The sequence below is a fragment of the Centruroides sculpturatus genome, unplaced genomic scaffold (assembly GCF_000671375.1).
Source record: "Centruroides sculpturatus isolate CEXI.00-Female unplaced genomic scaffold, Cexi_2.0 scaffold6, whole genome shotgun sequence".
Classification (NCBI taxonomy): Eukaryota; Metazoa; Arthropoda; class Arachnida; order Scorpiones; family Buthidae; genus Centruroides; species Centruroides sculpturatus.
Genome location: NW_019384869.1, coordinates 4,119 through 23,387, shown reverse-complemented (window position 1 = coordinate 23,387; position 19,269 = coordinate 4,119). Strand labels below are relative to the sequence as shown.

At 26.1% G+C, this 19,269-nt stretch overlaps 2 protein-coding genes across 4 annotated transcripts in view; one reads left to right on the top strand and one right to left on the bottom strand.

Annotated features, from left to right (window-relative positions):
- The window catches only part of LOC111630826 (O-phosphoseryl-tRNA(Sec) selenium transferase-like), a 46,563-nt gene extending 36,820 nt beyond the window's left edge, over positions 1–9,743 (top strand). For 2 of the 3 annotated variants that reach the window (XM_023374988.1, XM_023374986.1), the window contains exons 9-10: positions 5,733–5,810; positions 9,011–9,252. In XM_023374988.1, the coding sequence (XP_023230756.1) occupies positions 5,733–5,810; positions 9,011–9,152 (220 nt within the window). In that variant the 3' untranslated portion in view covers positions 9,153–9,252. Of the gene's footprint in view, positions 1–5,732; positions 5,811–9,010; positions 9,253–9,318 lie in introns of those variants that run through there. The other variant, XM_023374987.1, reaches the window with a different exon arrangement.
- A 951-nt stretch (positions 9,744–10,694) lies between these two features.
- Positions 10,695–13,758, bottom strand: LOC111630815 (the record flags this gene model as incomplete). Its single annotated transcript, XM_023374972.1, has 1 exon — positions 10,695–13,758. A coding segment is annotated over one exon (1,314 nt), but the record flags the coding sequence as incomplete, so codon positions are not given.
- Positions 13,759–19,269: the final 5,511 nt, after the last annotated feature.

Here is a 19,269-nt window from a genome sequence, read left to right as displayed (position 1 = left end):
TTTTTAAATCATTCAGAAAGATGGAATAATTAATATTTTTAAATTTTACATTGTCAATTATTCCTAATCTGTTTCATGAAAAGTTAAAATTTTTCACATTAAATGTGTATAATTCAATACAGAAGGATTAAATATAAAATAACTCTAGTTATAACTTGATTTAAACACATTAATTTAACATATTAAGAAAAATATTGTATGATGAGAGCAAGTTTTAATCAATTTTGATATTCTTGTGATCTCGCTATGATTTTAGTTTTTCTTCTTTTACTTACGATATTTTTCTACAGCAATCTCTCTACATGTTGTTAAAAATTATTAATTATTATCTATGAATAATAAATGAAATGTTTGTTAAACTCTTTACTGTATTTAATCTTAATGATTCTAACACACTATTTTTAAAAAGTATAAAGATGGCATATAAAATATTTTCTTATTTTTCTTTATTAATTTCTTTGCCAAATATATACATTTTATTCCCTTCTAAAAGTTGCTGTTTTTGCTTTATTTTTAACACACTTTTATACTGATTCTATATCATACTAATATTCATATCATTATGAATACTAGTATGGTATATTATTCTGATTTATGCATGTTTAATTTTTTTTTTTCTCTAATATACTCCTGCTTAATACTATTTGGAATCTTTTCTTTTTGGTTTTTTATCATATTAAATATATTATTTCTACCAATATTTATTCTTGTTCTCTTTTGTACTGGCAGAAATAATATTTTCTTTCTCTTACATATTTATTTGCTATTTTTGATATATTTCAATATTATAACTTGTTCTTATTTTTTATCTTCCAGAAAAATTCTACAGAATATAAATTTTGAATTTTCATATTATAGATTTGTTGAAAAGTATATGTTGCTGCATTTTTTTCATTATGTATAATAGTGTTGATGTATATCATTATATATATGTTTTCAAACTACCTGCTGCATACCATTGTTTCCTTACACTTAAATCAATCAAGTTTCTACTCTTTATATCAAATGGTTTATTTAACTCTTCTTAAACATTTTATTGTCTTTTCTTCTTGGATTATCATACATAAACAATACAAATAAATTATTTTCCTTGTCATTCTTTTAGATTCACAATGTCAAACCAATGTTATCAATTCTGTTTATAAATTTTTCAATTCTGTCTTTCTTCTACATAATGAGATGATGTTAATAAAGAAGAATATATACATGATCATTGATACATTTAGAAATATGGTGGCCTAGGCCCATAATATTCTGGTCTCCCCAAATATAAACACTTTTGCACTAAATAATTTGATTTTATAATTTTAATTCTGCAATAGTTGTATTTTTATGCATTCTTTGAATTTGTTTTTCACAATTTTGATATCTTTATTTAGGTTACCGATACAATAAAACATAATTTTTGTTACAGGTTGAATCAAACTAAAATTATGCTAAAATTAGACTGCAAGTGGTGAAGTTCTTGATGCACATATCACAATAACAACTTACACAATACTGATCTTGCATATAGTATTTTGGGTGAATGGTGATTTCTGTACATTGCTGGCATTGAAATCCAGCCGTAGGTAGCAGAACAAAAGGAGAAAAGGGCACTTCTATTGAAAAGCCATCATTAATATTACCACTCTGTTTGTGCAAAATATGTTTGTATTTTATTACTGAAATGGTGTCTTTTGACCCTGTGTAGGCTTTTAATTTGCAATAATTCCTTTATGAATTATTTCTATGAAAAATTATTTTATTATTATTTTGAATTTTTGTGCTGTTCAAACTCTTGCATCCCTAAGTCTGGGCCTAATGGGAAATGCACCATTGTACTGTACTGTACATGATTATATCTTTCAATAACTCTGATTTTATCCTTTCTAATATTATTCTATTTTTAAAATACATTATCTTATATTTTTCAATGATTCTTTTCCTTTATCTTTACATATTAGTATTATTAGTAAAAAACTAATACAAGTACATGGCCGGCATTATTTACATTTAATAAATATGAAAAATATAAATACAACTTTACAAAGATAAAACTTTGCATTTTGTCCTTTCTTTTCAATGTTAACACCATCAGCAGTCCTTAAATAATTCACAAAATTTCAGAGACAACCTTTCTTTTGAGGCTACTGCCTCTGCAAAAAAATGTAAAACAGATAAAGCATCCTCTGATGTTAATGCCACAATCATAATCGTCTCCGAAATTTTGTGAATTGTTTAAGGACTGCTGATGATGTGAATGGTTAAAAAGGACCCAAAATGCAAAGTTTTATCTTTGTAAAGTCGTATTTATATTTTTTTATATTTATTAGTATTATTAGAAAAACATGTATGAACAATAAAGAAGCAGTGATTGTCAAAAATATAGAAAGATCTCATTAAAATGCAAAAATCAAAAATTTAATTTAACTATTTGTCATATAGAAAGTTCCTAATCAACTTCTTTACACTCTGTTCTTAATATGATTAACTATAAATTACAAAAATAACCATACAAGCATGTGTGTGTGGGTGTGTGTAAACTATAAAATATTACCCTATACTAATTATTAAATCTGATGCTGTTGAAAAAAATTATAAACAACATCATTTTACATTAATTTGATCTTTAATTACTAGATAAATTAAGTTTGATAAAGGTCATAAGAATTTTTCTAATTTGAATATTTATTACAGATAATAGAAAATAATTGGCATTTATTTCTTCTCAATAATAAATAAAATTAATATAGTGTTCTTACAGTGAATAGAAAAATGGAATTGGAATCTATTTCGAATGTGGCTAGACTGCATGGTTACCCTACGCCTAATTAAACAACTTATAGCACGCCACCAACAACCTAAGAGTGCAGCACTTCAGAAAAACCAGTCCTTTGTTCCTATTACTTACAACAGGATCCTTCATAGCACCTACAAACAAATCGCCCAGTATGCTAGTAAAAATATCGCTTACAGAAGATCGCAGACCATTTACTCCTGTTTACAAAATTATAAAGACCGTCTTGATAGGAACTGTGTTCCGGGAATATATTCTATCCCTATTTATGATCATAGGGTGAATCGTCCGGGCGAATATATTGGGGCTACCGCATGCTGCCTTAAAACAAGGGTCAAGGAACACAAATACTCAATTCAAAAACACCTTTCCAATAAAGCTTTGTCCGCTTACACGCTTGATGATGACGTCAGGGTGGAATTTGATAATGCACGTTTAATACAACGGTGTGAATACCAGGCCAGCCTGAAATATCTAGAACAGCTGGAAATTTTTAAATCATTCAGAAAGAAAACAGCCATCAATTTCAAAGAAACAGACTCATTAGCGACGGCGTGGAGGGCATATTATGACGTATAATAGATGCGCAACATATATGTCTACACTATAATATAAACATCGGATTTTTTGAAGCAGGAAACCAATTACACGAATAATTTTATTAAGGCTCTGCATCAGACATGCTCATAACTGTGATGTTCGATTTTTTGAACTCTTGGAATCGAACCTGATGATGACCGTTGAAGACGGTAGAAAATGTTCGTTTTTTGAAGTGAATTTATGCTGGTTTGTTGGTAATTTCGTAGTTATTTTGTTAATTCTCACACCAGTAGTGTTAGTATGATGGATGAGTGTTCTTACAGTTATTTATTAAATGGTATGGTTAAACTAAATCAAAAATTAAAGGAAGGAATTATTAATTCTTTAGAAAAATATTTTTCTAATTATAATTTCCATGTTTTATTAAGTTTTATTTGAAATATTTTCTTTAGTTTAAGGCTGTTAAGATACAGTAGAGTCTTGAAAACTTGGCACTCGATAACCCGACAGTCCGGATAACTCAGCCACACCCTGGCAGGGCAAAAAAATCCTTAGTTAATTAATTTTCATTATAGACAGCTTTATGCCTCATAAAGTATTTTTCTGAGGTCTGTCTTATCAGGTAAATTACTGTACACAGTGTATTCATTAATTTTCATTTTCATGTAGTAAAGGCTCTATGCCTTCATAAAGGACGTACTTTTCCTTTGTTTAAGGGTATTTGGGCAGTTTATTCTCTGTTGTATTCTCAAGTAAACAATACATACAAGTACAGTACAGTATTTTCTGAGGAAACACTCATACTTATTTTTTTAACCCCATTCCCGATAACCCGGCATTTTCACAAACTCGGCCACCCTTCGGTCCACATTAGGCAGAGTTTTTGAGACTCTACTGTAGTAACAAAAAGTTTTTTTATGATTTCAATAGTTTAATATATAATGTAGTAATGAAACATATTTTTCCTTTTTTAATTTAAATCATGTGAACAAACTATAAGGAACAACAACTCTTGCTACACTTTTACACAGATACTAAAGATAGGTTCTTTCCTATGCAATTTCTCAATAACTGAATTAGATTCTGTTTGCTTGTTATAAAGCTTCTTTGTCTTACAAAAACCATTTCAAATGGTTCACTTGTTATTGAAGTGAACCCTGTGAAGACTCTTCATCAGGACAAAACTATTATAGTATTAAGTTTCATAGTAAGAAAAATTTGAATTTTGAAAATCTTCTGTTTATATACTAGATATAGTAGAAAACTTTTATACTAAGTTATCTGATTTTCCTTATATTATATAAGGAAAATCACAAGCATTGATTGGAATTATTGTGATATTGTATAGGCTGTTTTCTAATTCAGGTATAAAATTATTATTTTGTGAGAAGATTATGTTATAAGAAAATGCTTTTTTTTATAAAAACAAAAAACCGAAGAAAAATATATTCTTATAATTGTAATACAGTAAAATTCCATTATTACATTATAGCTTTATGCAAAGTACAGTACATGCAAGTAGAGGTCAGTTAATACAGTGTGCTAATTTTTAAATATCTTCAATTTTATATTAAACAGGGTTTGACTGTAATAGAATTAGTGCATACAACCATCAATTTTATAGATTGGGCAATATAAAATCTGATTCAGTTGTAAAAGGCAAAAATCATATTGTTGCAAGAGTTCAAGGCACAAACAATGCATTGATCATAAACCAAATACTAAGTAAGAGAAATAATCTTCAAATAAACTCTTGGATTACTATTTTGTAATTCTTATCTTTCTATGTAATAATTTCTGTTTGATTACAAGACCAGATGAAAAACTTTCTCTATATTTATTTAGACTCAGTTTAATTAAAATGAAAGCAGTATATTGTTTATCTTTTCACTTCTTAATAATAGTAAAATTCATTGACTTTGTAAAATGTGTAGTCCTTCAAAATTTTCAAGATTTCATATATAACAATGTAAAATGATAGTTAGTTAATATCACACTTTAAAAATTATTATTTGTGATTAATTTTGTATACAATTTTGTATACATTTTTCTACTTGACTAAATCTATATCAAAGCAATAGTTTTGAAACTTTAATTGTTGAAATATTAAATTCTGTTTTAAAAATATTTTATTTTACCTATTAATTATTTATCATTTATGTTTAAAAAAATTTAAGTATAATAGAATGTGATACCTTGTATTTGCAGTTTTTAAAACATAATTCTCATTCATTCGTTCTGGATGATCAATTAACAATAATTAAAATTATAAAATTGATCTGTTGTGTAACAAAATATTCAGAAATAAACACAAACATAATAAATCCAAGACTAATTGTTGTTTTATTTTCTCTTTGTAGACAAATTTTAAAAAATTCAACTTTATAATAGAGAATTATTTTTATCTTTTCAGATATATCAGCATGTTAACAAAATACAAACCAAAAATAAAATGGGATAAGAAGCATGGAGAACATTATTTTAATTATAAGTAAGTACTTAAAATAATAGCAACAAATATATTTTTTAAAACTATTATTTCTGTGAAAATACAAACTTGTATTAGTAATTTTGATTTTATTATTATTTTATTTTTTGAGAAATTTTAATTTTGTTAAATCTCAATAATAAAAGCCAGTTATTGAGTAAAACCATAATTAAGTCTCAACTTTATCATGTTCACACATAACTCTCTGTAAATAAATATGGGAATTTTAGGAATATTGTTAAAAGTTTAAATTTTGTATATATAATTATTCAATAAAGTTTATATTAGTTAATAAATATTTTTAGGTCCACTCAATTTTTGAAAGAATTTAATAGATCAGAATTTTGAGAATAATTTAAGTCAAATTTATTGCAAAACTATTTATTATTATTCCACCTCAAAATCATCATAAGTGAATAAAAATAATAATTATGATTAATACTTTTTTACACAGTCAATCTTATATCAATTCTCTGCATAGCTTTACATAAATGATGGTGTCATTATATTGTATTAAGAATAAGCCGACCATAATTTCTTGATGTCAAAACGGGATGGGGAGTGACGACTGATAAATAAAGGTCCTCTCTTATTAAAATTCCATCAAGAAATATAGATGAGTGTTATTAGCAATTTATTACTACATTATTGTATTGATATTTATGGTGTAAAAAGAAAAATAGTTAGTTTTTCAAAAATAAAATGCTTATAAAGTTAATCACAAAATAATTATTTTTTATTAAAAAAATACTTAACGATAAAGATTTGTAATATTGGCTATTAAAAAGTAAAAAAGTGTTAACAAGTCAGTTCATGAAAGATTGAACAAAATTCGTGTGTTGAAAGTATCTGCAAATCTGATCATTTAAAGTGGCAAATTGACAGATGATTAACTTTTAAAAGTAATTTATGATAACAACAAAAAAAATTGAAATTATTCTGAACATTAAATTGTAAAATCATTTAATTATTAAGCTTATATGACATTATAATAATCTTGAAGAAGATAATGTTACATGCATAACTAAAATCTCTATTGATTATTGTTTACTATTTTTGTTTATATACTCTAGGAATCAAACCTTAAATGTTACGTTTTTTTATGAATCCAGAATATAGATCATGTAGAGAATATACACAAGAGATCACCATATTTTATAAAGGGTTTTGAAAGAAGAAAAAATTGATTAATAGCAGGTTGGGATTTATTACATTTATGACATAAGATCAACAAGCCAGATGGACTATTTTTATTTAATTTCTCATGCTTACATCTATATTCTCTTTTAAATACAGTAAATGTTTTTATACCTCCTTATAGGTATAACAACACTTCTGAGAATAATCCAACATGTTTATAAACATAAATTTACCAAGAGTAATCAGATAATATCAGCATTAGCATGGGTTGAGGAACTCATCTAAAAAGTCAATAAAATTTTAATCAGAGTAATATCATTTGTCAATGTAAAGAGTAACTTTTGGAGAATTTTGAACTTTTTTGATTAAACACTTAAACATCTTGAATCTACTTAATATTTTCAATTATATCATCAAATAAAATTGTATTTGTAAAATTTTTTTAATATTTACAAAATTTTAGAACTTAAAACCAATAGTTATATGTTGCAATTAAGAAATCTTAACTTGTGTGTCTACTAATTGACTGATGATATAACAAAACCAAAATTATTAATTTAATATTTAAAATAATAATAGTTGTTTACAATATATTGTAAATAAAAAAAAATAATTCTATTTTTGATCTTTTGGAAGCTACAAAACTTTTAAAATATCCATATTTCTCTTGTCATTGTCAGGTTTAGGCTATTTGTGGAAAATAGTCTCCCAATCCTTGACATTTTGAATCTGTTCTAAATTAATTTTTTGACATAAACTGAATAATTGAAAATTAGAACTTTTTTAAGAAAATTTAATTGGAACATTTTTTCACAGTATTTGTAATTTTATAAAAGATGTTTCCATTTGTTTATGGAAAATGTTACATGCTATCTAATAAATTGTTTAATTTTATATAGAATTAAACTGCTAAACTGTTTTTGCTTATAAAAATGTGATGTCAATTCAATTTGAATCTAAATTGTGTACATGTAGTACAATTTAAACCCATCATAACATATTTCTGAATTGCCACATTCTTACAATCCTGCCTTAATATTAACAAAATGATAATTTGCTTGTAGCATGTATAAAAATATTCTTGTTACTACTGCTAAAGAAAATCTAGTTTGGTTTTGTTAAATAAATTATTAATTTATGCAACAAAACCAAACTAGATTTTCTTCATCCATTTGTTTTGTGCTTGAAGTAAATGATCACGTTTAATGAATTCTTACGGAAATTATTCATCTTCACATGTTTCATCTAGTTAAAATAACACAGTATAATCAAATAATGAATTATTAGTGTAAATAAAAAAATATAAATTTGAAGAATTCCTATTCAGAATATGAATGATAATATATTTTAATTAGTAAATGCATTTTGATATTAACAAGAATGAAATCTCTAAATCTTCATGCTTATAATAGTATCAGATTTTAATAAATATATTCANTTTTCTTCATCCATTTGTTTTGTGCTTGAAGTAAATGATCACGTTTAATGAATTCTTACGGAAATTATTCATCTTCACATGTTTCATCTAGTTAAAATAACACAGTATAATCAAATAATGAATTATTAGTGTAAATAAAAAAATATAAATTTGAAGAATTCCTATTCAGAATATGAATGATAATATATTTTAATTATTAAAATGTTCATTGACACTTTTGAATTTCCAAATTAACAAAATCTTTTTGAAATTAAAATCATTTGTTTTTATAAAATGTTCTTGGCTTTAGGTCAAGAGGTCTGACATTTCCTCTTTTAACAGTTTTTGGAATCTTAGAATATTTAAATCTTTAATGCTTAGGGTTTGGACATTAAGAAGTACAGATATGACATTCCTTTGAGAATTAAATTGATCTTTGCATTCTTCATTTTATGTACAGATTTTAGATTCCAAAGAAAAATGCTAATTGGAAAGAAAAGTTTGACTTCTTGATAAGACTAATATATTCTTTTTTTTATGTTGAAATCAGAAGTTGCATAACAGTAACTTTAAAGTTGTAATGATTACATTTTTACTTTTATAATAAAAATAATTAAATACAGAAAATCTTTTTACTTTATTTTAGAACTGACTTTGGAAGTGGAACAGTTTATTATCCGTCACTGCAATCTATCAAACTGCGTCTACAACTAGCGGAGGAATTTGGAATAGGTGTTGCCATTTGGGAAATTGGACAGGGATTGGATTATTTTTATAATCTCTTTTAAAGAAATCATAAAATATGGATTTATTTTGGTAATTTCAAACACCTGAAATTTATATTTCCAGAAGAAGAAACTAGTGTTAAAAATTATATATTTGCAATTATTTAATAGCATTATAAAAGAAAAATCATTGTTTTTATAATATGTAAATTTTAAAACTTTTTTTTAGCTTGCTGGTATAAAGGCTTGTCAAGGATTACAGCAATAATAATCTAATATATAAGAGATTTTTTGTTTGATTTGCATTTTGTATTGTTATTTTATAAAATACTTAATTACATTATAGAAGTAAACAAAATGTTAATTTAAATTGCATTAGTTTTTTGATACGAGTACAACTATTCAATTAGTAGTTTATTTTACAGGAAATACAAAACCTTGAACTATTGAAATTTCTGTCTTAGTAATTAACTGATATACAATCTCAGAAGTATTTATTTATGCCTTTATGGTTATTTATGCCTTTAAGATGTACTGAATCCTGCAGTACTTCCATGATTAATATTAATATGCTTTATTTCTTTTTGAACTGAATCTATTTTTTAATACAGATACAGAACTCTTCTCTTACTGTCGGACAAGCCTGATCGAGTAGGCCCACTATGTTATAAAAAGTTTGATTACAAAAGTATCATTTACGCTGTTATCACATTACAAGTTTATTTTATTCTATGAATCTGTCACTGTACATGATGCATTTTATGCATTGATACATACAGCAAAGTGATTAGGTATCAGATGACAGCATGTTTAGACTCCTACAGAGTTAGCTGCTGTATTCACAACATTACTACAACATCATTTGGGATACAAATATTTAAAAGTGATTATCCAGTATAAAGGCTTTGACAAATCTTTGACTTACAGAGAAGATATTGCTGATTTTCCAAAACTTTCTTTTATTATTCTAACTAGTAATGTGCGACCAATTTTTAAATTATTTTCAATACACAAGGAAAAAGTACCAAGTTTATTTTTTGCAAATTAGCATCCAATAAAAACATGTAACATTTAACAATGGGTTTAGTTTACGTTTTTCTTTTCGTTATTAGAAAGACAATCAAGAAAAAAATCATTTTCACAAATAGCAATATTAAAGAAAATTAACATTGAATTTATTAAAAGTAATATTTCTTTGGTAGGATTCATCATTTTTAACAATAAATTTTTAAAAAGAATTTAAAATGCCCTGATACAATAATAAACATTCTCAGTTTAAATAATATCTATATGTTTATGGTGAGTGAATACAGTGACTGAAGAATATTTGTATAGAAAAAGAACAACAACAACAACAGAAAGTTCTTGTAAAACTAAATCCATTGGCACAATTCAACATTAAAATTTTAAAAAAATTGCAAATATATAAACTGCACAGTAAATCATTTTTGCTTTCCTCATTGCACAAAATAAATATCATTAAAAGTTATTCAATATTATTATAGTAGAAGATATTTTCATAAAACTTACAAAGATATTAAATGAAATTTTAAAATATATTTTGTTTAACTACCAAATAAAATTTATTCAATAAATGTAAATAATTTTTAATATTAAATATTTAAAATAAATTCCATTATTATAGGTGGCTACTTTTTTAGAATTCTAAAATAATTGCACATTCTTAGTATAAAGAATTTAATTAAAAAATAATAATTAATTTTAGCTTGGGTATTTTTGACATTTTATTTAATTAGATATTTATAAATTTGTGTTTATTTTTTCCTTTCAAATATCATAAGATTTATAGTAAGAATTATTCGGAAATGCAATTGCAGATATTGTAAAATGGAAGTATTTTGGATGACACTGTTATTAAAATTGAGAAAAAGTATTATCATCTTTTTTTCAAACATGAATTTAAAAATTTGCAATTTAACACTAAATTTTAACTAACATTAAACTGGGGATTACATATATTTATATATATGCATGTGTGTATAATATATATTTAGAGAATAACAAAACTTTTGAACTTACCAACTATAAAAAGTAACAATGAGGTGAGCAGCAAACATTTTATCATTTTGTGCAATGTTCACAAATGTGCCACAATAGGATTCAAAGAATTTTCATTAAAGTTGCATGCTTGATTCATTTTGAAATTGATCTGTTACAGAAGTATATCAATATAAACTGTTAAATAATAATAATAATAATAATAAAAAATATTTGTAGAAAACATAATTTGTATTATTAAAAATGTAAATGATAAAGATAAAAATTTGGATATTCTATAATTTAATCCATCACTCAACGTTTTAACGAAGAAATAAATATAACACTGAATTATTTTTTTGTTATATTTAAATCTTCCATAATGAATCGATAAAACTGAATTTTGCTCAATTTATAACAAATTTTCATTTTCTGATCTTCGTAACAATTAAAAAATCAAAAATTTTCGTTCCTGCGTCAGAAAACTGGACAATTTTAGACTAGAAATTTTCAGTTTGCTTGCTTAATTACATTATAGCATTGTGAAATTGTTCTGAATGTTTGAAACTTTGTATCCATCATGTTGTTTAATTTCAAATTGAATGGAGGTTGAATGTTATGAATACAATAAACAATCTTTTATTCTGCATCTTTCACTCTGATTTTCTTTAAGTGTTTTTGATGTTACAACGATGCAGTATTGTTTCAATAATTTTCTTATTCTTAATGCATTTTGTAATTGCATTAAGAAAATTTTCTTGTTTTCACATTTTGTTTGGATGTAACATTCATTTTATTTAAGTCTATGATTGTTTATCATAAAATTTTTAACTTTTCTGGTGAAAGTTTTTTAAATTTTCACAACAGAATAACAGTATATTTCATAACTAATTAATGTTATTTTGAGAACCACAGAAATCACTGAAATATAGGTTTTTTTTCTTTTTTTTGTTACTGTTTTACAAATATAATGAAATATTCTGTGATGTGCTATATTTACAATTTCTACCATAATTTGCTGCTGGGCACAAATCTGAATTAAGTTTCTAAACTGATATGTCAGCTCTATTATTAAACACATTTGTGCAATATTAGTATCTATACTTTTTCTATGAATACTCCCGATATTAACTGGCATTACATGCCATGTCAATAGGTAAATGATCATAAACTATTTGACTGGCAAAATAAATGTGATCGTACATGAAGTCCACGCTTTATACTATATGATAAATGACATGTCCACACTAGTTTATAACACTATGCTAATGTTAGCTTGACTAGATGTTTTGTGTCAGAAAAAAATGTTACCTAGTCAATGGTAACTATTTAGCACTATGTTTCTTATATTATAATGTCAGTTTGTTGGCAGTAACAATTTATCCGAGCATGGACCACTGTTGTGAAGTGCTGCAAGATTTAATCGTTTGCATTTAGCACGACGATTTTTGAACCAAAACTGTATATTTTTTGGTTCTAATTTTGGGAATTTCTGACGATATGGCATACCATTGAGCTCCTGTGTATAACGAACAATTTGACTATGGGCAGGATGAGTGTTTATAGAAAACCATTGTTCCAGCCTGGGCACTTCTGTCACTGGATCAATAAATGTACGGTTTCTTTTTCGTCTTTCTTCTAAATTACCAACAGTTCCGGATCCAAAAGCAGAAAATTCTTCTCTTCTCTGTGACAATGGAGAATTGCTTTCGAGGAGTCCATTCTGATGAGCTCTTGCAGATTCTGCAATTTCATGTTCAGAATGTGAAACAATAGGTAAGTCTTGTTCATCTTTTTCCATGGGAACATCATCCATGATGTCAATATCTTCTTCACCACTTTCACTTGAATCCATTGAATGCTCACTGCTTGAATCCTTAGGTTCTTCCTTCACTTTTAATTCCTGTGGACTATTTTGTAGTGGCGAACAATTGCCATTTGAACATCTATCTGAAGGTGGCCGGCGAACTGAGAGATCTAATGTGTGAGCATTGTCAGAATCATCAGAACTGTTTGGCTGCGATTCTGAATGGCTATCGACACCACTATATCTTCCACTATCAATTTCTCTACGTCTTTCTTCAGAACTTCCTGGTCTACTGATTAGAACTCCTTCTTCGGTTGTACTGTGATCCATAGTTCCTGTACTATAACTCTCTGTAACAATTTCCAAGCAGGGACTTCGAAGTCCATTGCTTTCAGCACAGCCTTTTTGTTCTGCTCTCTTGTGAGCAGCCCGAGCATTTTTAAACCAATATACTACATTATTCACATCCAACGGCTTTCTACCCCTTCTTGATTCTAGAGAATTAAGTTCTTTCACATATTGTTGTATTTGAAGACGAGAAGGATGCTGATTTTCAGCAAACCAACGGTGCAGTTTTGGAAGCTCCAATTCAGGATCAAAAGAAGTCCGAATTCTTGTTCGACCCTGAGATTGTGGATTTGAACGTTCCTGTTGCTGTCCCGGACTAGTTGTTATTTGACCTTGATCCAATGATAACTGCTGTTGCTGAAGATGATGGTGTTGTTGCTGTAATAGGGCCACTTGACGACAGTGTTGAAAAATTTGTTGTAGATACCATTGGTCAAATTTTTTACGTGTTTCATCTGGTATGTCACATTCTAATCTACCTTTTGAAAGAGCAGAAAGGATCGACTGAAAAAGAAATAAAAATAATTTGAAATGATTTTAATTTAACATAACAAATATAATATAATATAATTAAATCCTATTAATAAATTATTATATTAAAATAACTCTTAATAAAATATTTTAAAATGCTAACTAGTATCTGACAATTCTTTTTCATGATTTTAGAGTAAAAGTTTTTTCTTTTCCATTCTCTCTACCCTGCAAGCACTAAAATGTTCTTTTTGTATGAATTTGGTTAGGCTCTCAATGAGGACAAGTCTAGCATATTTGGTCAAATCACTCTAAATTTTTGAATGATTCTATCTGGACTAGAATCTGAATCCCTCAGAATGGCAAGCTGATATTTGTATTTCGGCCAGTTGGTTGAAATATAAATGCCAGCTTTTACACTGCCAAAAAAAATTGTATTCTTTTTCAATTTATTTAAATATTTAATATATTTTAATTAGTAAATGCATTTTGATATTAACAAGAATGAAATCTCTAAATCTTCATGCTTATAATAGTATCAGATTTTAATAAATATATTCAATAGATATTGATGTAATGTCACTTCACAAATTTTAAATGAATATTACAATTTATATTACTACACTGAAAATTTAAAAAATTTTATTCTAAGTCAATGACGATGATTGAAAAAAAATGGAATAGTTCAATTTTCATTTTTTTATAAGATATGTTAATAAAGTTTGCATTAAATATTTATTTAATCTGAAAACACATCAATGTCTCTTAATCACATTTGTCTAATGTCTCAGTTATGTCTAAAGTCCACTTTTATTAATTATTTATTTTTCATTCTTTTATTCTCTTTTTGATCAATGCATGTCTTGTAATCAATTTATTTCACAAACTGTTGTACAATGGCAATAAATGTGTTTTGGGCTCTTATTTATTACCTCAGCAGTGGTTTACAAGTGGCTTACAAGTGTATAGAGGTTTTAATGATTGTTTTAGTATAAAGAATTTATCCATTAAAAAATATATATGTTTTATCTGTAAAATTTCTTGTATTTATGTATAGATTTATGAATGGTTTTATTCAGCAAAGATATTGAATACATGAGTGGATTAAGTCCTAAACATATTTATGGCCGTTATTAAACACTTGTTCTAAAAGAAAATTCAAGGAATTAAGAGGCCCAGCATAGTTTCAGCTTAGTAAATATTTATGATTTATTGCTATATATAAAATTATCAAAAACATATAAAATAAAAGTATTATTGTTTCAAATAAAACAACAAACAATATAACTAATAAACTATTTGCTTAATGAAACTTGATATCAAGTTTCATTAAGCATCTCAATTTCTTTCCAATACTGGGATATATTATTTAAACACAGAAAAAATATTTGTAAAAGTGTTAATTTGAGGTATGCTGTTTAAGTGTTTTGTCTGTTTAAAGAAACTTGAACGGTTTAGTATATTTCTATAAATTTCATCAAAGCATAAAATATACAACAATGATTTATCTTAATAAACTATGCTGCATATCTCAATTACTATTGAAATGGAATTTTTTACTATTTAGAAATGATAAAAAGTATTATTTCTAAATAGTAAACTTTATAGTTGTAAACAAAGTCAGCTAGGAAAAATACGTTTAAACTGTCATTTTACAGTCTTAATAGCTTCTTTGAACTAATTCCTTAGAAGTTAAATGTATGAATATAGCTATTTTTAGTTTACAGATTTGAAAATATTTTGTGTTTAGAAAAATCACAGTGTAACATCTATTAACATTTTTAATTTATATACATTAATGTATTTCTAAAATAAGTTCTATAGTTCTATACTTTAATGGTTTTACAAAACACGAAGCTGAGTTTTCAGTTAAAATTAACATGCATATTTGAGATAATCAGTGACTGGTAAAACCCTATGGAAATATTCTGATGTAGAACTGCTTATGTAAATTAGGATAACTTTAAAAACAGTGTTTTCTTTTAATTTGTGATTTAGCAACACAGTTGCTATAGCTAAACATTTTTGTTTCAAATGTTTTCAAAGTACCATTTGGAGTGGCAATTAGAGATAAAGAGCAATTGGTAGCAGGGAAGCTGATCAAAGTCAAGCAGAGTTGTCAGAGTTATTAGTGTTTGAATGCATCATTTCAAGGCTATGGCAACATTGATTAGGTGGATCTGAAGATTAACTATTGTACAACTGAAGATGACTTGTATGTTGTCCTAAATACAAAGGATAACATGTAAACAAAATAGCTAACCAACTCTCCTTGAAGGTTGCTTCGACAACAAAATGATCAGTATGCAAGGAAATCTATGCTCCATATCACAAATAATGTTGCCCAAGAAAAACTCAATTAGAATGGTGGAGGTAATATTACATTTCCTTATTTCTTAGGAGTTCAAATATACTCTTCACAGATGAGTTAAAATTTTATCTGACAAATAATTCTCAGTGTCAACACATATAGAGTAAAGTTGTCACTTGAAATCATCTCCTCAAGATAAAGGATGTTTTGGAGTGGAGGGTCAATAGTGATTGATTTTCATACTTCACTACTAAGGCTTACTCACGTTTGTTTAATTCCAGGATTAAATAAAAGTAGTCTATTATGGAGGGATGGAAAAACATTTTACACACAGGTGTTTCATTTTTTCATAATTCTCTTACTGTATTCCACAAACAGTTATTTTATATTCTGCACAGGCATGAAAGCATCATATTGTTCATTAAACACAACAGTGTCATAATTTGCAAAAGTTTTGATTTTTCAGATGGATCATTTATTTAGAGTTTTGATTCATCCCAGTGAAAAAATTTTGAAATACTGCTGTCTAATGGCATTTTATTCAGTCTCTTAATATGATATTCTCACAGTTAAAAGTAAATGCAAAGTTCATTCTACTGGTATGAATAGCTCAAAAATGATCATCTTTGCATTATGACATTATTGCATTTATTGAGCAAAAGGCAGTTATGGAAGTGGTATAAAATTTACATAAAATCTTAGTAACCTTGATGAAAATAACTTTTCTCGGTAGGTAAAACTAAAAATAAAGCCTGTATTTATGAAGAAAATATAAATGAAATTTTAATAACTGAAACAGTAAACATAAAAACGTACTAAATTATCTATTAATTTAGGAAATTACCACAATCCGAATGAAACCAAATTCTTGCTATAGGGAATGTTCAACTTCCTTAAACTTATTAATTTCAATTGCTACTGATATAATATGTTCAGATAGTCTTGCATTGTTCAATTAGAAAACTGATGACTATTCTTCAAAGTACAATTACTTTCTGTTTCAACTACCTTGATCATTCATATTTATTTGATGAATTTAAATGACTAGATTATTTATCAGACTGTAGGAGTTAATTTGATATTTAATATCTTTAAAGTCAATTATAAACTTTCTAGTAGCAGATATATGCTAACAAAATTCAAAAATCAATGCATAATTTACTATTATTCTAACTATGCCATTATAATTTATATCATAAAATTCATATTCTTGATAAAATTACTAAGACATAAAAGTTAATGAAATTATTCTCATAATTATCTAATAATCATCAAAATACAAAAAAATAAAATAAAAGATATAAAACTCCAATAAATCAAGAATACAAACATTTTTTACTTTATTATTTCCATTTAAATATTTAAATGAAATATATAGGTGAAATGATAATCTTCTCTACAAAAACTGTATACAAAAGATAAAAGTTTAGACTTTTTATTCTTATATTTAAAATCTTATCTTTACATAGTATTTGAATATAGTACAATGTGGTTAATATAATGGTCCAAATAAATTATTTAACAAAATCAATACTAGCCAAAAGAAACATATTTGTAACTTATCTAAATTATAAATATACAAGTGTTTTGAATTTGTATAAACTAAATTATAAGTTTGCATATTCAATAGCATTCATAACAAAAGTAACAGTTATATTTATAGACTGTGCTAAGGTAGCACAAAATCCAAGTGCAGAGCTGCATACCTTCACAACTTGGAGAGAACGTCATATCATTTAATAAATTGTTATACTTTAAAATTTACTATATATTAATATACAATAGAAATAAATCAAATTTTAAAAGCTTAAAGTTCAAGAAAGCATTCAAATGCATATTTTCCATAATAAATTATTTAAAATTATGAAAGCATCCATTGCATTAAAAAATGTTAAAATCAACACTGAAAATAATAATATGAATGTGTAAGTTTTATAAAATTTAAAACAAAATATTATATTTTCTGAAATATCAAAGTTGATATAATCCAAAAACAATTCAAAAAGAAAGAAATAATTTTGATTGCATTAAATAATGAATATCACTATAGTGAATCTCATTTCTATCTCTTAAGATTACAATAGAAAGATAGTTTCTATATAGGAATAAATTCTAAAGTCAGAACCTTTGATGGCAATTTATTGGTAAGTCAACTATTGATTGATTGACTGATTAATAAATGTGAGACATAAGTACATTGTAAACTATATAAATGATGTAATTGGGGCTAACTAAAGATAAACCTAACTCACACAATGATGTTGACCAGTGTGAATAGGGAAAGGATGTTTCAATCTATTGCCTCAACTTGCTAAATTACAACTCTGAACACAGATTCACCACATCAGCTTACTGTGCATATATATCATATATATCGTTTCTTAATTACAGATTGACTAATATGTAAACATTTACAGTTGTAGCTTTATTTTAAAATACATATTAAACTATTATAAATTAATATTCCAGTGCATTACATTACTAAACTAAAAAACAAATATGTATATATATATATATTTAAATAAGAAAATAATGCATTTTTTAAAATTGCTATATCTTCTTCTTATGTTATAAATATAAAATGATCAGAATAAAAAATTACCTGGTCATGTCATATTTAACACAATAATTTTTTATATTATGCTATTACATGCAAATTGTCCTAAACTTACAAATACTGTACTATTTCTAATTTCTATAAAAATTTCTAGTCTGAAAGTGCACTCCTTGAAATTGAAATTTTGAATTTGAGTTATTGATCACTTAACCAACCTTAAGCAGTTAGGAGATTATTCAATCTATTTATGAGGAAAATAAAATGTTCTATATGTAAAGTGAATAACATTGTTTAATGAAATTATTGTATATCTCAATAACAATCATTTAAAATTCAATATTTTTTTAACAAAATAATTTGTTTTTTTTGTGTTGTAATTATGTAATAATACAACAAAATAGTGTTAATTAACTTTCCTTACATAATGATTATAGTTGAAAAGTTAATGAATAGAATAATAAAAGTGTAAACCAAAAAATAAATATACAATATACCTTATCATAATTGCTTTTGAATTTTTTTATATACAGTGGTACCTCAGGTTACGAACGCCCCAGCATACGAAATTTTCAGGATACGACATGAAATTCGAACATATTTTTGCTCCACGATACGAACAAAAACTCACCATACGACGTTACATTAGTTCGCATTTTTCATTTGTTTTTCTTACTACAGTTATTTTTTT